Source organism: Balearica regulorum, chromosome 16 (genome assembly GCF_011004875.1).
Source record: "Balearica regulorum gibbericeps isolate bBalReg1 chromosome 16, bBalReg1.pri, whole genome shotgun sequence".
NCBI lineage: Eukaryota > Metazoa > Chordata > Aves > Gruiformes > Gruidae > Balearica > Balearica regulorum.
This window is the reverse complement of record NC_046199.1, coordinates 11801382-11819604: the sequence shown is the minus strand read 5'-3', so window position 1 is coordinate 11819604 and position 18223 is coordinate 11801382. Positions and strand designations below refer to the sequence as shown.

The 18223-nt window shown below is 49.0% G+C and overlaps 1 protein-coding gene across 1 annotated transcript; it reads right to left on the bottom strand.

Moving 5' to 3' along the window:
• Positions 1 to 677: 677 nt before the first annotated feature.
• HRH3 (histamine receptor H3) lies at positions 678 to 5064 on the bottom strand. Its single transcript, XM_075768772.1, has 3 exons — positions 4852 to 5064; positions 4313 to 4479; positions 678 to 3398 (listed from the first exon to the last, which is right to left on the bottom strand). The coding sequence occupies exons 1-3, from the start codon at positions 5060 to 5062 to the stop codon at positions 2514 to 2516; spliced, it is 1263 nt and encodes a 420-aa protein (XP_075624887.1). The 5' UTR covers positions 5063 to 5064; the 3' UTR covers positions 678 to 2513.
• Positions 5065 to 18223: the final 13159 nt, after the last annotated feature.

Sequence of the window (18223 nt, the reverse complement as noted above, 5' to 3'; positions counted from 1 at the left end):
AACAGTTACTTGGCCTCTACTGCATTTCAAAGACCTTCCACTGATCCAGTGCAGATCATGCAAGACAGTCTTCAAAAGAAGAAAACAAAATCCTTTTCCTGGAAGATGAAAACATGAGGTAGATAATCACTATTTAATACCAGGCTAAAAAAACCCCAAACAGACACACAACATTTTTTCCACCCTTTTCTTCAGGTGTAACACAGCCGGTGGCTTTTCTTTTCATCAGACTGAACGATCCGGCAGTCCCGCCTCTCTCTATGAACAAATGGAGAGAACCACAGCTGGAAACTGGTACCTTGTTCACATTAGGACTTTGTCTTTTTTAGGCAAGCCAGTGGATTTCGTTAAGTCACAGGAAGAGTTAGTGTTAATGTAACCTTTTCAGATCTAAGTTGCATGTAACACGCTCTGGAAAAGAAGCAGAGTTGGAAAGAATTAAGTGATGTGCACCCTCTGCGCCCTTAGTGTGCTGTCAGGAACCTGTTATTGAGGTAAGAGAAATCCAGCTGTCTCAGGAGCTTTTTTTTTTTTTGCAAAATATATAGGCTTTAACTGTCTCCTCAGACAAGTCCAGAGATGTTTTGTTTTCATTTGGATTTTATAATTTCCAGCACCATCCTATTTAGTACAAAATGTCTGGCGAGCTTCATATAAAAATACTTTATTGGAGTTTTCAGAGGGTAGCAGACACAAGGAAAGGTACAAGCAGGCTCAACAGTACATACTGTCAATTCTGAGGACGCTTACTTCAAAGGACATATTTTAACCCATATATAATGGTCTGACTGAACACGTCACAAGACTGAAATATTGTATACACAAAACAATACATCATTTAAAACCTGACTTCAGATGACAATACTGATCTACTCAACAAATGTCACTGGAATAAAGTTGGATAGGATTTTCTTTTATTCCTAGCAGCAGTCAAAAAGCAGTTTGCCTACAACAATGAAGTGTAATTGGCAATCACAACATCATAAGCTTTTGGGTACTACTTTACAGCATTTGGGTTTCTATTTGTAAATGTAGTTTTCAGACTTACAATCTTGAGCTTCCCTGTACAACGTTGTTAAATATGAGTGTTTGCCATGACAACTAATTACATATTTGTATTACTGTATCACTGAGCAGTGCCAACAGAGATGGGCAGTTAAAGTATTTTTCTTTATGGTCATGCTACCTCTGTTCCCAAAGAGGGTACAGACTAAATGGGCAAGTATGATGAAGCACGAGATGGGAAGCAGAGACAAAATGCCCAAGATCTCATGTTAAGATTGAGGATAGAGCCCTAGTCTCTTTAATGTGGTGCTCTACCTGTGGAATTAGTTGACTGCTTAGTAAATAAATAAATAAATACATAAATTGATGCTTCTGTTGCCTGGATCAGTTCAACCTGGGTCTGAATTCAAATGATGTACTTTAAAAGGAAGCATGCAAGAGTTCTGGAACTTGCTAAAATTAAGAGGTCTGAAACTAACTTAAAAAAAGGAATGCAAGCTCACTTCTCCCAGGGCTTGTTCTTCTCTAACACATCGCCAAAAGAGTATTTTTAAGATGCTGCAGAAGAGATTTTACAATGTCTTTGGGTCATCATGAGGGAGCCTGTGGAGAAGCTGACACCGTGCTGGTACCTTTCACATAGGCACAGCATCCCTCTCCTTCGGGTCCAGCATCCCTCTCCTTCGGGTCTGCCAGGGTTCCTGTGTCCTGCAGGGCCAGGGACTGGGCTCGCTCCTGCTGCACAGCTCCGGGCAGGAGGGAAGCGCTCCCGTGTGCTGTGGGAGCATTGGTCGGTGCGTGGCTGGACACAAAGGAATCCGGATCAGTTTTGAAGCAGGGATCTGGGAATGCCAACAGGGAGCTTCAGGATGCTCGGCGCCTCCGAGTCTGGCTGTAAACTCCTTAGGGCAGAGATTTGTCCCTTCTTGGGGAGTGGAAGGGACATCTGTTGCACCACATGCAACGGGCATCTAGACTACAGCTGTAGCTACTGGAGCAGTAATGATAAATGAGGTGTTTTCCTTCTGGTTCGTTCTTTTCTTTCTGTATCATCACATGTGTAATATCTTAAGGATAAGGAAAAAACTCTCCCATTCACAGGAAAAAATCACCTTTGCAAGCAGGTAAACTGTAGTTTAGCCCAGTGGTTTTAGGTTAGATATTTAATTTTGTTAGCTTTTATTTTTCAGTTTTTATTTTTCCTTATTTTAACCAAATGCTGGTGCCGCTCTGGCTGACTAGGTGGCAGCAGAGCTCTTTTGTGGCACCTGCAAGCAGAGGGCACAGATTTCACTGCCTGTGGTTAATGTCAAAAAAACCCCTTACCCTTCTATTCTGAGCGATTTTGTTGTGACGTACTAGGATAAACGAATAGTGGCCTCGCTGTCTTCCTTGCGTGCCCCAGACCAGTGCTCCCAGGCTCTTCTAAGGAAGCAACAGCTACAGTAATTTTCCATAACACACGTATATTAAATGAAGGCTCTTCTCATCTGCACGCAGGGCTGGCTTCACTTCCAGCAGTTCTGAAGGGGATCGTGAGGTTGAATCTTTAGCTTCTTGGGACAGAGGAGTTTAATAAAAGCTCTTCTGAAGCTGTAGTGGCAGAGAGGGTAGAGGACGGGGTTGATGGCCGAGTTGATCCACAGCAGCCAAAAGGAAGTCTCGTACCAGTAGTCAGAGATGCAGTGGCCATGGCAGCCAGCGCGGATGATCATCAGGAGAGTATATGGTGCCCAGCAAATCCCAAAAATGCCCACGATGATTGCCAGTGATTTAGCCACTTTCTTGTCCCTAGAGAGCCTGAAGCGTTGAGTCATGCTCTGGGACACTATCTTCATCCGTTTCTCTAGGGACGGAGTGGACGCTGAATTTTTGCATCTCTTTTTGTCGCAACACTTGGGTTTCCCGGAGCTCTTCGAGCTTGTTGACAGCAGGTCTTTGGCACCCAGGCTGGCAGTGGAGGCTGCTGCTTCAGCTTTGCTCTCAGAGAGGTCGAGGGTTTCAGCTGGCTCCTTCTGCTCCCACTTACAGCATTTCAAAGAAAGCTTTGCTTCTGGGCTCATTTCCATCTCTTCAGTGAAGGACTGGTTGTGCGCTTCATGGAAAACATCCAGGCGTATTTTGGTACGCTTCTGTATGTTCAGGTAAATGCTCAGGTTGAAAAACATTACACTGATGAAAGGGGTGAAAAACTCCAGTGTAGAGGCTGTCATGAGAAAATACCAGTTGTAGAAAAATTCAGCATAGCATTCCCCAGTGGGTATGATACTCTGGCCTGAGATATACTCCCAGCTGATAATGGCAGGTCCATAAAGCAGGAACGCTAATACCCATACCATCACCATCTTCAGCACTGCTCGCTTGGTGTTGCCTTGCTGGGCTCTGTAGGCGACCTGCAATGGGTAAACCTTTCCTTAAGTATGGTCACACAACCCAACCGGTTGAGGCTCTTCACAAATGAACTGTTAGTGTTCCTGGTAAAGTTGCTAGGCAATATCCCAGCAGCCTAACAAATTCATATGCCATAGGCAACAGGAGCAATCGCTAGATAAATCACACTCCTGCAGGGAAGACTTAGTACCCTCAGCTTGGAGCTCCAAAACCAGATGTGGCTTCTGCTTAGTGGAAATGTACTGACTTGGTTGGAGCCCGGCAGTCTGCTGCACCCCACCACTTGCCTGAATTGTCCCCTGTAATTCCCGGGGAGCAGCACGCAGCAAACTCCTGGGCTAGGCAGGCACCTCGCTGTGGCTCTCCCTGAGCCTTGTAGCTAATCCATGTTGTATTTAGAGTCAGGGAACAAGCAAACAGCGATGGATCTGATCTGATCTGCCTGTGAATCGCTCGTTACCTCCTGCAAAAGGCTGAGCGTTTTCATCTCACCGTGTGAGACCTCAGGGCTATCCTCTGCCCTGCCAAAGTTGGTACTGCAATCTACTGCCTTGGTAGCCAGGGAGAAGCTGGGAGTCTGACTGCAATCCCCTTGTTTGTCCTGGAGATAATAAGCCCCTGCAAGTTAGTAATAGGTCTGCTTTACCTTGCTGACTCACTTGTACACTACTATCCTGTCTGGGAAGGGAACACCTGCACAATGGGGTCTGAACATTAAATGATTTAATTATGCCAGAAATACTAATCTGAAACCACAGCTGAATTATGTATTTGTGGATAATTATTGCTTTCCATCACCAAGCTGAAAGATTCATAATTTCTGGAGGATTCAAAGAGCTTTTAATTATTGCAGAGAATCTGGAGAATAAAGCAGGAGGAGAGTTATTCCCCTCTCAGCTGCCATGACAGGACTCACCGCTCTTGTCACCGAAAGGAATCTGTCATAGCTAATCAATACGATGTTGAAGACAGAAGAGGTGCAGAGCAGGTAATCAACTACCAGCCAGAGTTTGCAGAGGCTTCTCCCGAAGATCCATCTCCCCGTCAGCACATAGGGCACGTACAAGGGAATGCAGAAGGCACCTGCAACCAGAGGGGGTCCGTTCCCCTTGAGATACGGGAGCCCGCACGGTGCTTGCCCCCGGGGGGAGCCGCGGCCGCCGGGCCGGGTCCTGCCCCCGCACCCGTCTGCGGCGGCCGCTCGGCTCTGCCCGCCCGCCCGGCCGGGGACGGGGGGTGCCGGGGAGGGGACGGGACGGGACCCCGGGGCTGCGGGAGGGTGTCGGGGGGCAGGAGCGGGGCGCGGCCGGAGAGGTGCCGGTGTGGGGACCCCAGAGCAGCCGGGCAGGAGGCAGCCCGGGGGCCCCTGCCCGCCCCGCCGAGCGCGCGCTGCCCGCCCCGCCGCGAAGTTGCTGCCGGGCCGGGCGCGGAGCCCCGCGGGGGGCGGCACTTTACCTACTAGGAAATCCGAGATGGCCAGGTTGAGGAGGAAGAAGTTGTTCTGGGTGCGCAGGCTGGAGTCCGCCACGAAGGCCAGCATCACCAGCGCGTTGCCGGCCACGGTGACGGCGATCAGCAGGGCCATCAGCGCGCCCAGCGCTGCCGTGCCGGCGGCGGCGAAGCGCCCGGCGGCGGCGGAGCCGTTCAGCGCCCCGCCGCTCTCCATGGCCCGCGTCGCTCCACGCCGCAGCCTCGGGGCTGCCGCCCCTCCCCGGCCCGGCCCGCCCCGCCTCCCCGCCCCTCCGGGGGCCGCAGCCCCGCGCTGCCCTACGGCCGGTGGTACCGGCACTCCAGCCCTCAGCATCCGTGCGTCCGCCCAGAGCAACCCCGAATCCCTCGGAGCACCCCTGAAGCTTCCCCGGGCGGATATCCCTACATTCTCCCTTCCCCTCTCAACCCAAGAGCAACCCTGCATTACCCCAGAGCGTCCTTGCGTCTCCCTAGAATAGCCCTACATTCCTCCTCCCCCCTCAACCGGAGAGCATCCTTGAATCCTCCCAAAGTATCCTTGCAACTCTCACAGGAATGTCCCTGCATCTCCCCAAAGCACACCCCCCACCCCCCGCCAAGACAAAGGCCATGGGGAGTCCTTATGGTTCCTTCCTCGGGGTCTCTGCCTCAGTGGAGAGGAGTGGAGGTCAAGGTTTAATTTGTCTTTTAATCAGCTGTAGTGCCCTCCAGGCAGGTGGAGGAAAGAGGGTGATGCTCTTGCCCATGCCCCTCACCGGCAGCAGGAGGGAGAGGTAAAGCTGCCTTTGAGCAGGCAACTCTCTACCAAGTGGCCACACGACTTGGTCTGCAAACCAAGAAGCCCTTGCCCACAGCCCTCAGCTCCAGGAGGTGATTAATGCTCCCTCCTCCCTCCACTTGTTTAGCTTTTCATAGCTAAAGAGAATAGCTTTTGTTTGAATACTTTCTTCACTTGGCGATGAAGCTACCTACTGCTGCAAAACCCCCGTGCACAGTGCCTGCTCCAGACTGCACCAGTGGAAATGTCTTCACGGATGTGGTGACACCAGGGTAGGATCAGCTCACCACAACCACCACCTCTGGAGAATGGCATGGGGACATGCAGGGCAGCAGTGTTGGAAACGAGAGAAGGATACTGGCTGGAGACTCTGGCCAAGCGCCTTCCTTTCTGGGGAAGTCTGATAAGTTGTGTACATCTTTGAAGAACAGAGATCAAAAAAGCAAAGCAAGAAAATTGTGCAAACCCAGAAACATGCACGAAGCTAATGCCCAGGGGGTTTGCTGCCTTCTGATTACTCCAAAAGCTATTTTCACATCAGAAACTGTTACAGCCTCACAAAATTCCTCTTCAAACCCACTACCACGTTTGCTATCAAGATAGCAGACGCTGATCCTGCTGGGAGGGCGCTGAAAGGGCTCTTTTAAATCACGGTAAATCATTTGCATCCAGCAGAGCTGGGAGGCGAGAGCACCTCTCAGTGCCGCGCAGGCAGGGAGCCCGCCAAACGTTCCCGCAGGGTTGGCCTTAGGTGGCCCCGACCGAAGGGTGGCCTCCAGCAAGGACCAGCCTCCTCCTCTCCCTTAGCTTGTCCAGCACTGAGACAACTTGCTGGCTCTGCATTTAGATCCGGGCTTTCTTTTTGCAGGTGCTGTGCAGGGGCAGCGCAGGCAGGCTGTGCTGACGGGCAGGCAGACAGGCAGGCCTGCAGCGGCCTGACGCGGTGTGTTCCCTTCCTCAGGGAGCGAAGTGTCCTCAAGCCACTCCACGGAGTGGAGGACTCGATCCCCGCCGCTGCTGTGTCCCGACGGAGGATGTCACTGTGGGCTCGTGGGAGCCACGGGTGGGAGAGCGGAGGATGCTGCGAGTGCGAGAAACTCCTGGTCGGTGGGATAACGGCTGGAGGGCACGGTGCGCCCGTGGGAGGCTTCGAGGAACTTTGTGCGTGGCTTCAGCGCTGCGTTGAGGAAGATCAGCACACCCGACTGAACGCCCGGCGGGGCGGTGAGCAGCTCGGCTGTGCAGCTGCAGCATGGCCTCAGCGGAGAGGAGCTGAATTATTCTGCATATCATCTCGGATGTGACGGAGAAAGGGTTTAATGAACCCACAGACCACTTTCATTCTGTGACTGTTTGTGATCCGGTGTTATTTGTAATCTCTAGCTGTTCAGACAATTATTAGTATTCATTGAAATGTTTACAAATTCCAAATTATTGTGTGCATGTTGCAGTGTTATCACTAGGAGCTGTTTGCTGTTTGTTAGCTGTCATTCATTATTCAGAGTTTTCACCATATAGATAGAAAGCAGAAACTGTACTTTGTACCTAAGGTAATTCATAAAGGGATTTGCAAAATGTAACATGGACAAATCTCAATTATTGTTTATCCAGAGTAATTTGCCAGGAGCGTTAGATAAATAAGAGATGACAGAGCTGAGCAGAGTTTTCCTGGTCCTGATGTTTCTCTCTTGCTTCAGCAGGAGGACAAATATATTTCTAATGTATTTCAGGATACATGCTATCTTGGTAATAAAACAAAGGAAATCACCCAACCTCGAAGGGGTAGTTAAAGCAGATTACAGGCATGCAAGCAGATGGTGTGATAGCTAACATTTTGACCGGGCTTATGCAGTCCGTATGCCACACGTAGATATCCCGTATGTTCGTAAGTGCTTATATATATTCATATAGGGTGTATTGATCAACCTGCAGTCAGCCCATGGGGTCCTCTTCTGGGCTAGGATGCCTCTGGAGCTCAGAGCCTGAATACTGCTTAATCCTTAAGCAGGGGCCCAAACGGGACCTTTCCGGAGGGTCATAGCTATAGCTCAGCGATGAGCTCTCCTGAGCCTGGTTTCTGTTTGTTCCAAGGTTCTGACTGAGAAGCAGGGACCGGGGATGGCAGATGCAGAGGTCCCAGCCCAGAGCTCCCACCCGAGCTCGCTCTCGAGGGCTCTGCCCTGCTGCAGGGACGTCCCAGCCGACTGCAGCGAGGCACTGGAACAGCCACAGCTCACTGCCTGGGTGCTAAGGAAATTCAGTGTTTCCTGAACACACACTCAAGGTTCAGCTGCGGTAGCAGATAAGCCCTGGAAGCCCCCAGGAAGGTGGAAGAGCTGGGGGCAGCCCTGCTGCCACTGCCTGCAAAGCGATTCTTCTCCTGGGGGGCTCCTGAGCAAGGGGGCCAGGAGCTGCCCTCCTCTCTCTGCTTCCTTCCCTACTTTATTTTTGAGAAGCATTTAGCTTGAACATGAATTCTGCAGATGTTCTATGTCTTTAAAAAGACACAAGGGTAGTGTGTGGCTTTTTTAAGGCTGCTTTGTACTGGAAGAGAAGTCGGCACTTGAAGTTGTTTCGCATTGAAGCAGAGAATAAGAAGTGAATAACCCTCTTGTAAAGATGGCTGTTCTGGGGAGTTTCTTTATGATGTGAAGCTGTCGGACTAAGAGACAAACAGCTTCTGCAGCCTTCTGGTGTTTAGGGAGCTCGAGCTTTGGATGTAATTTAGCAGTTGGCCCTGTCCTGGGTTTTGGGTACTGCAAAGTCTGTGTATTGCCACATCACAGAGCAGTGCCTGAGGACCATCTACCGCTGCTGGCTTTGCTAAGCCCTGCTGGTGACCATCGCCTCTCTGCTCGGTACCACTTACTGTGGGGAAACAGGCCATCGGTCTGACTCGTGGGGTGTTTTGCCCATGCTCTGTATGCACGTGGCTTAGTGCCACTTGCTTCTGTGTCTGTTGTTTATTATTTTAGTTTGGAAGTCCTAGAGGGACCAATCTGGAGTTTCCTTTGCACAGATATATTTCCTCTGTTCAGATATATTCAGATGTATTTCCTCTGTGACTTGCAGAATTGCACATAGATTTGCAAGCTGGACAGAGGAGGTACAGAGAAGTTGTGTCTTCTCCAAGAACTTGCATCCAAATAACAAAGTTTCCGTGAGGACTGATTATGCTGGCCACAGAAGACACAGTGCTGGGATCTGCTCTTCCAAGTGGGGCACCTTCTTCTACAGGCCAGGTTTAACTCTCATTCTTTCTAAAATTTAGCATCTTGTAGTTTTATTAAATCCCTGTAATTCCCATATTATAAAAATACCACGGTTTTATTAAACACCCAGTTCAAGATGTTTTCATTGCAACACTCAAGGGATTCCTTCAGCTACCAGGCATATGCTATAATCCATGTCAAATCAGAGCCTATTACACAGGCATCTGTTTTGTCTTGGACCACTGTCACTGGTTACCTCATGCATTTATTTGCAATTCATGAAGATCTCAAGATGACATACGCCAAGACACTGGATATGGAGAACCACGCTACAAAACCTGTTTTCAGCTGCTGAGGAGTGCTGGAGAGATGCTGAGATTTTGTTAGATGCTTGTTCAGGTTCTTAGATTTTGTTAGATGCTCCTTATCTTTCTAATGAACCAAGAAATCCAGATGCAAGGAGTTGGATTGCTCCCTGCTCTGAGAGGCATGTCAGTATGTCTGTGATGAGACAACTGTGTTGGCTTGCTTTGTTATTTTTATCTGATCCACTTAAGTGTTATTCCATTAAATGTCTTTTTAGCTCCGAAGAGTACATTAAAGAATTTCTTAGAGATGGCACCATCTTGCCCACAGGTAGTTCTTCTATACAGTAAACCTGGAGCTAGGAGGATATTCCTTTTTAGCTGGTTGATTAAATATTGCTACATGACTGACAGCATCTCCCACCTTCAGAGACTGCGATCTTCTACAAATGACAAAGTGATAATCATGCCTGAGTCATTAAAACAAAACCAAATTTATACTTAATATACACTGTCTCTCTGCAGTTTGTCTCAGAGAATACATGACTGGAATCACTTTCACGCACATCCCAGTCCAAACCAACCGAGATGGTCACAGCCAAATTCTCTGTACAAATACCCCATGAAGCAGCAGATGGTTGAAAAGGTTCAAAAATTTGCTGCCCCTCTACTCCAGGCACTTCCATAATTCAGTGCTTGCACTGATGTGTGTGGCTCCAGCGCAGGAATCATACAGTGCTTCGACATCAGTAGAAGTGCCTTTGTCGCAGGGCACAGATGTGCGGGCAAAGCATCCCACCCATGGGTGAGCTCAGCTGCGCCGGGACACGCGCGTGTGCCCGCCTGAGCGTTGCTCTCGCTTGCTTCTTCATGAAGGGGAGAGGTGGAAGCTCCTGTTTCTCCTGGAATAAATCAAATAAACCCAGTAAATTAGGTGCTAACGATGAGGGGGTTATTCATAATCTGTAGGGACTGAAGTAACGTCTCCTGGATGTTGATCAGCCTCCTCCCACGCTCCCACAGAGGAATTTGCACTTTGGTACAGGTTTAGATCCGCATCATTGCAATTACACAGTGAGGACAGCTGTGTCCCAAAATCAAGAGTTATGGAAATCAGAAGAAACATTCGCATCAGTTACATTTAATGAGGAAATGAGAGTTTTCTTGTCACCTTCTCTTTGATGTATGTCTGTCTTTGCATTTCCACGGAGGCAGAGCTTCCACGCCGAGGAGTTTGCTCTTTCAGGGGGCAGTGAGGATGTGCAGGGCTGGAGGCAGCGCGAGCTCCAAACCTCCAGGAGAGATGCTGTTATTCCTATGCATGAATTGTAGTTTTTCCATTGCTTATTTCTGTCCCATGGAGCCAGCTTGTCTGTGAAAAAAACTTTAAAGAAAGAGATGATTAAAAAACCTCTTTGTGTTCATGTCTTTACTGATGAGGGTTGAAAGTGCTCTGGCATTCACACAAGTATCTGTCACTATGAAACCCGTCCCTTTGTTTTATTTCCTTTTCTTCTGCCTTTCATCATGGGAAATGTTTATTCAGTTTGGAAAATTCCCTTTTTTTGAGATCTGCTTGCAAGTTACCAGCACATGTGGGTGAGGGTAAGGGCACTGTGGCAGAGAAGAGAGATCCCAGAGCAGCTGAGGATGAAATCTCTGGAGGAGCCCTTGAGCTCCTGCTTTGCCAGACCATTGAGCCACTGCACAAATGGGGAAGTCAACCCCCGATATGAATTTTTTACATGGAGCATCAGAGGATAGGACACAGAAAATGCCAGGGGAGCTTTTCCCATTCTAGAGATGCCTTTCCAGTGAAATGCTACGCTTTGATATATATTTCTCTTTTAAAAACAAAACCAACAACAACTTGTCTGTCAAACTTGGGGAGTTACTAGGACTGAAAAATAGCATGGCAATCCAAACCTGGATGAGACACCACAAAATCAGTTGTTGGGTGTGCTTCATCCTGCTGCTCAGCCAGACGACAAAACAAAACTTCTGCTGGTGGAAGAAGGTTTTTTCCTTGCCATATTGCAAGGGACTTAATGGGGCAAGTTTAATGTTGGATAAAGAAGAGGGTGACAGGAATAGTCCTCAAAAATGCTAAGAAATACCCTGTGAACCAGCTTTCAAAAAGGTAGGAAGAGCACTAACATCGCTACTCTCAAAGCAGCACATGCTGAGAGCCGTACTGCACAGCACCAACGGCAGCAAAGCCACCGTGTCTCTGAGAAGGACCACAAATGCTGGAGGGGATTTGTGTCCAACCTGGGCATGGTATGTGTCCATCTGTATTCAAAACAACACCAACACCTTTCTACTTCTTTGTTTTTCTTCCTTCTTTCCTGTCCTTCTTTCCTTTTTTCTCTCTGATCCCAGCTGTAGCTGTAACCTGCAAATTCAAACTCCCAAAGTGTCAAAACCTGCATCCTTTAGCGCAGGGAGACCGTTCGTAATCGAACCTGTCCCAAACTGCCGCAACTTTTTTTTGGCTTCTTGGGAACTAACTTCTTAAAATTACAAATCACCTTGTCATCAAAGAAAGTCACATTTCTAGTGTTGTGCAAACTTTTGTGAGCATGAAAATGCTGAGTTTAGTTACTCTGGGGGAGGAAAACACAGCCGAGCAGGATGAGTAATACAGTTAGTAATGAAGTAACTGTCTGATCAGAATTAACACCTGGTTCTTGTCAAGGACAATTCAATATTGCATTTTGAAATCAAAATTTCAGAGCACAAGAGGAATAAAAACAAAAGTCATCCTGCATCTGTCAGCTTGGACTGAGTTCACGGCTGCTGTTAAGACCAATAGATGTTTTCAGAGAGAGACAGCAGGGTCTGAATAACAAGACATGATATCCAAATACAGCTGCTCCCAACGATGCTGGAAGCATTTTGCCACATGGAGGAGTAAAAGTTACAGCTCTGTTGAAAAAGTATCGGTTAAATTTGGTACTCCATCAGGGGATGGTTTAAGAAGCAGGGCTGGGCTTCGTTCCTAATACTCTTAACGGCGGTAAGTGGTGTAGGTTAGGAGTGACGTGAGGACATTTGAGAAGAACTAAACAATTTCTAATTGAAGCCAGTGCTGCTCCTGGGCAGATGGAAAAATGGAGCAGCTGTAGAGAAATGAGCTGGCTTTCTCTGGGCTTTGGTGCAAGCTGCAGCGCAGAGTGCTTCTTAACATTTCATCAAACTTTATAAAACTTCATGACGCTAAGCAATTAGAGGGGTAGAGTTTAAGACCACTTATGGAGTCTGTGGTTTTCTTCAGAGCTACCACCAGGTTCTGATGGGAGGAGACCTACAAATGTCAGCTCCCTCGCTTCCCGCTGGCCCGCAGGGGCCCAGAGGTGGGGAACTCATTGGTAATCTCATGTAATATTTAACAGACTTCCTGGGCTAATTAAGTATATTACTTTATATAGTAACTAACATATCTCTAATATGGATCAAAATTTAATTCAGTTTAATTCAGCTGCTCAACGTGGGCCCAATTCTCTTCTCCCTCACAAGGATGCAACCACATTAATTCATTGTGTGCACCAGGGAGGGCAACGTAGCCCTCGTTCTGCCAGGTCATTTCCAAGCGCAAACTTTGCTCTTGTCTCTGCACAACTTGACTGAACCAAGAGAGTTCTTTCAGAGTCATGCTGGTGTAGTTGAGAGCAGAACCTGTCCCCAAACACTCCCATTGGGTGTTCAGTGGCTTACAGGCTGGAGGGTCCTTCATGTACAATATTTGAGGAGCTTTTCTGTAAGTCAAAGCTTGGATTTGCTGTCTGGTACTTGTTCCCCAAGCATATGTGGTTGTAAAAGCAACACAGCACAGAAGGAAGTGTATTTCTCTGAAGAGCAGAAGGCAAACAAGATCTTTGTTGCTGAGATTAGGAAAATCATCAGTCTAGCTAGCTTTAACTTGTTTATTTGAACATTTGACTTCTGCAAAGCCTCTGATAATGAAGCCTGGTGTCTCCGGGCTGCTGGACAGTGTCTAGCTAAGAGGGACTGAAGCTTGTTGTTATTCTCTCCCCCTCCAGTGGCTCCTGTGAAATGATCCAGAGGCGTCTGTCTGGGTCCTGTGGACAGCACCGTCATTCACCAAGACACCCTCTTCAGAAGTCCCCCTGCCATGCAGACAGGGCAACCTCTGCTGTTCCAGGCTGGGCTGCACCTCGCTGGGGTAGGGGACACTTCATCTGAGCCAGCCATGAGAACCAGAAGAGGGTCCTGTTCACACACAGCCCCTGAGAACGGCCCGACACCGCACTCACACTGCCCGGGGATGGGTACACGGCTCCTCACTGGTGACCTCCATGTCTGCTGGAAAACCCATCTGAAGTGTGTGGGTTGTCCCTGAGAGGGGAGGACAGGACATTAAAGCTCTGCTCTGCTGCCCAGGAGGGTAGGGGGAGATGCTGGGAAGGTACGAGCGGAGATGAAGGCAGAATTGGCTGGGCTGGACCAAAGCTACCTTTGCAGTCCCTGCCTGAGCAGTCGCTGTATGGTTATAGGCTTTGACCGGCATCTTTGTCAGACGGGCACCCCGGGCTGACCCGCAGATCCGTATCCCAAGGGATCCCATGGGAGAAGAGCAGGCAAAGTTACTGGAGATGGTGCTGTTGTCACTGTTAGCAGGAATTTCAAGTAGCTGTGCCTCTAAAAGCGCTTTCAAGGGCACTCTGTGAAAGGCTGTAAGGTCCAACAGCTTCATCATGTCATCAAGCGCATTTTCTTCCAAAGGCAGGTACCCTTCCGGATGAGAGGGGACCACATCTCTTTGTCCTTCCAGCCCTCAACAGCTCTGCCAGGTTCCCTGTCCCACCCCCTGTGAGCCACTGTGACCCTTCTTTTCCGTGTTTGAAGAGGCCGGACTCTGCTCAGCTCTGCAGTTACAGGTTTGCTAGCAGAGGGATGCTGCTCCCCCCGCCTGTCCGTTGCCTTCCAAAGCCTGACACACAGTCACCTGCAACCCCCAGATCAGTCTAATTTAGAAAGACTTTCATCTGTACAAGGATTTTCCCTGACTCCTGGATTTTCTCATAAAAACCCCTGTCTCAACCCCATCTCTTCCTGCTCGTGACAACGCCAAGCCTGCCCTTAGATCTGTCTAACAAAGGCAGACAGAAAATGTATTTCATATTGAGCCTCGGTGTGCCTAATGTATTCTCTTCTATTAGCTATTGCTCTAGGTCCTGATCTCTGATTCCTCATCTTTTCAGGCTTCCTTTTGATGTTGGTTATAAGGCAGCAGAGACTAATAGAGAGTATGTCAGGCATCCAACTACAAAAGCACGGGGAACAGGGATTAAAAGGGACATGGTGACAGGAGGAAGACAAAGCATTTAGGAGGCATCAGCTCCCTGCGGGCAAAGCTGTAGCGATGCTCGGGATGGTTTTCCCTGTGCATCTATCTACTGTCCTCCTCTTCCAAGCCCAAATCTACGTTCCTGGAGCTGCTTTGGCCTCTAGACAAGCCAGTCATTTGAGGTCAGATTTTTTGCAGAGAGAAATAGTGCAGGGCAAAGGAACCAGAGCTCTCCTGGGTCTGGAGAGGAGCTGAAACCCCCAGCAGGTCTGTTTGTTGGGCCGGCTGACAGCGAACAGTGTTTTAGCAACAAAACCCATCTCACCACCCAGCCTGGTGTTTGCTGAGGCTTCTGGGCTGTTCCTCTGTAGAGAGGGAGTTCGCTGCTGCTGCAACAGGATTCTCGTTTTCCTGACTGCATTTGTGAGACTCCTCTTCTTGTGAAACCGCTCAGCTCAGCTGTCTCGGGGGACTCCAAATGCTACACAGCTGACACCGAAAGTAACAGTCGCTGTGATCTTAGCAGAGTTCAGAACATCCTGGAACAAATAACAGGAAAAAAAGGAAAACTGAAAGTCCTCCTCTCTGCAGGAAGTAATCATGTCCTGCCAGCGCTGACCTCTGCTTAACCAGGGTGCAGCTGCGCTGGAGGTGGGAGGTGGGGTGCTGGGAGAAGCCGAGGACAAGGAACAATGTTAGACGTCTCTGGTGTGAATGAAGCGACGGAATCACACAAGAGCTGTAGGAAAACAAGTTGTGCAGGAGCCAGGTCCTCCTTCTGGAGGGTGTTTGCTGCATCCCCCTGGTTGTTCTCTGCCTCAGCATAGCTGGTAATGCACAGGGTCTCTGATCGGATCCTGCACCTCCAGGGGACGATGCTCAATCAGTGATTTTCCTGTGTGGTGTAGCGCAGGAGTGCAAGAATTTGGGGGATACCAGGAACCAGGTCTCCTTTTAACCTGTCTGATAAACCCTACCTGCTTAGCCCAAAACGAGCGGCCACAGAAACTCTTCTTACCCTGTCGCTTCCCACGCCTCTCTGCTGTGCGGAGGCTGTGAAACATCGCCTGTTAGCAGGGAAGGAGAAGCGAGAAATAATTCCCCACCTGTTTCTTTTGTTCTTCTTTCCTTTCTTTCACAGGACATATGAGACACTGGGAAGCTTGAAAATGAATGTTAACCAGACACAAAAGTCTGTGGTGCAATTTTCGCAGGTAGTATTAGCTGATGAAGGCTGGATCAGTGCTAGGCAGGTGGAGGATTCCTCAGTAATTTGCTTGGAAACCAGGAGAGCAGCAAAAATAGGAATGAGATGCAGACTTGCATCTGGAGTGAGGGCGCTGAGGTTTTCTGAGGTTATACAGCTCCCACGGGGCTCGGGGTATCTCTCTGGCCACTGTGCAGCGGTGCTTTTCTTGCTTCCCAACCAGATGCTGAAGGAGAGAAAAAGCAGTGATTCCCCGCGGGCAGAGGGGTGCTCCCTGGAGCTGCTGCCAGCTCTGGGGATGGCTGGGGAAGCACGGTCAGGGCAACTGGGCACGGAGGAGGGGACCAAACCGGAGCCAGTTGCCTTTAGTATTTCCGTGGTGGCTAAAAGCTTTGGCAGAAAGTGAGGAGCTGGGATATTCGCCTTCCCCACCTCTCACCGGGGCCCAGGTCCCACCATCCTGCTGCCACCTCCCAGTGACAATTTCTCTTTTAACTTCTCTTGTCTTGCTCCACTTTAACTCTGTGAGTTGGGTGGTTTGTGGGAAAGGCTCTACCTGTCCCTTCAGGTGCTATTTCCCCTTCTCTTTGCTTTCCGCTGTCTGCCAGCGTTGTCTGACGGCATGACATGGTGCGATTAAAAAAGGGAGGGATCACAGAGCACGGCAATAAATTAATTGCATTTGCTCAGGTACAAGATGAATTGTCCAAATCATTTTGCAAACAATTGTGTGTAGAGGCACAGAACAGTTTTCTGAAAGGGAGTTAATTCTACTTGTTAATAATGCATCACACGCAGCTGACGCTGTTCCCTGCGCCCACAGTCGGGCTTTGCAGATCCCACTTGTTTGCAGGCAGGTTGGGAAGGAGAGGGAAGTGATTCTGAATAACATTTCATGTGCCACTTGGCGTTTAAGAATATTATGGCATTGTTTTCGAGCACTTCATCGGTTTCAAAGCAATCCTGTCCGAGCTTGCACGTATAAAAATGTGCTCTTTTGTTCGCACGGGTTGATGTGATACATGTGATCTCCCCAGCCTGTCACAGCCCTTTTTTGAGCATCAGCACAAACTGGCAGGATTTCACATCCAAATTAATTGTGCAAAGTACACAGTATTTTGAAAAAACTGTTCCTAAATAGATACTCTGTATTGAGCAAGAGATGAAAGCGATTGGGAAAGCACAAGGGTTGCTATTTATAGCAGCTAGACTTCAAAAAGTTTTAGCAAGTTACAGACCCTTTTGAAAACAAGCAGGAAATATTCCATAATGGTCCTTTTATTCAATTATCACGATTAAGATTTTTTTTTTTTTTTTTTAAATTATACTAATTTTAGCAGCTCAGACCAGCTGAAATCAATCTCCCCCTTCCTTCCCCGGGCCATGCAGCCCTGCAGACACACGCCCTGCAGAAGAGGTGATCAGGGCTGATGGGGCTTCCTTCAGAGGGATGTGCTTCAAAAAGCTCTTCTATTGCTCTGCTCATCATCTTCGCAGCTCCGGTCACTGTGTTAGGCTCAAGGCAAATGTGTAGCAGTGGAAAAAGCAGCACGAGGACAAGAAGGAGAGAGGATTGTGTGGGTAATTGCCCGCCTGTAATTATCTGCCATTGTGCATTCTGTTAGCTCTTCCTGCTTCTCATTAGCATAGAGCAGGGAAAATATTTCATTGCAACACCGCTCTGTCTATGGCATTATCCACAAGCAGAGCAGATCAAATCAGCCTGCCTTGTGGGGACAACGGAGCGATTAGCTTCTCCAGGGCAGCAGGGTACAGCTGATGAAGATCAAGAGGCAGAATACAAATCACAGGGTGCTGTGCACCAGTCTGCGGTTACACAAGTGCCACCTCGAGCAGGCTTTTCTCTCCTCTTCTTTCTGCTGATCACTTGGTGGAGGCAGAGTCCCACATCCCAATCAAGATCCCAAAGCAACATGAGGCTGATTTTCCAAAGCATCCACTTCAGCTTTCATGCTCTCTGCAGGACACAGCTGACAGTGGGGACAAGGAGTCGCAGTGCGGTGGCTGCTAGAAACCTGGGTTTGGGGTGGGCACGTGCTTTGCTGCGCCTCGTCGCCGTGTCCTGCGCACCGGCACTGCACACTGGCATAAAAACGCAATCCCGGCGTTGCACAACCGCAGTGGCTGGGTGGATGGGAGAGGAACAGACCTCTCGTCCCGGGAGGCTGTGCGAGGAGAAATGAGATCAAAAAAAGCACCAAAATAATGTTGCATCTTGCATGAAAGAGGCTCCATAACAGTGAGCTGGTCACAGGCTCTAATTTTATTGATGTGGGTGTGACACAGCATCGATCGGAACTGCTGCACACAGAGAGACCAGAAGTGGAGGCAAAACTACCCAGACTTGACCTGCGGTCTGGTTTCCAGCGCAGTGAGAGATGCAAAAGCTGCCCCTTCCCCAGCCCTGCCCCGGCTGGAAGCCCAGCTCAGGCCCAGTTCAGCCGGGCTTGGACCAGTGGCAGCCCCTGACGCGTGGGGTACCCGTGTACATGGGGCGTAGGTGCGTGCGGCTTCGAGCCTGCT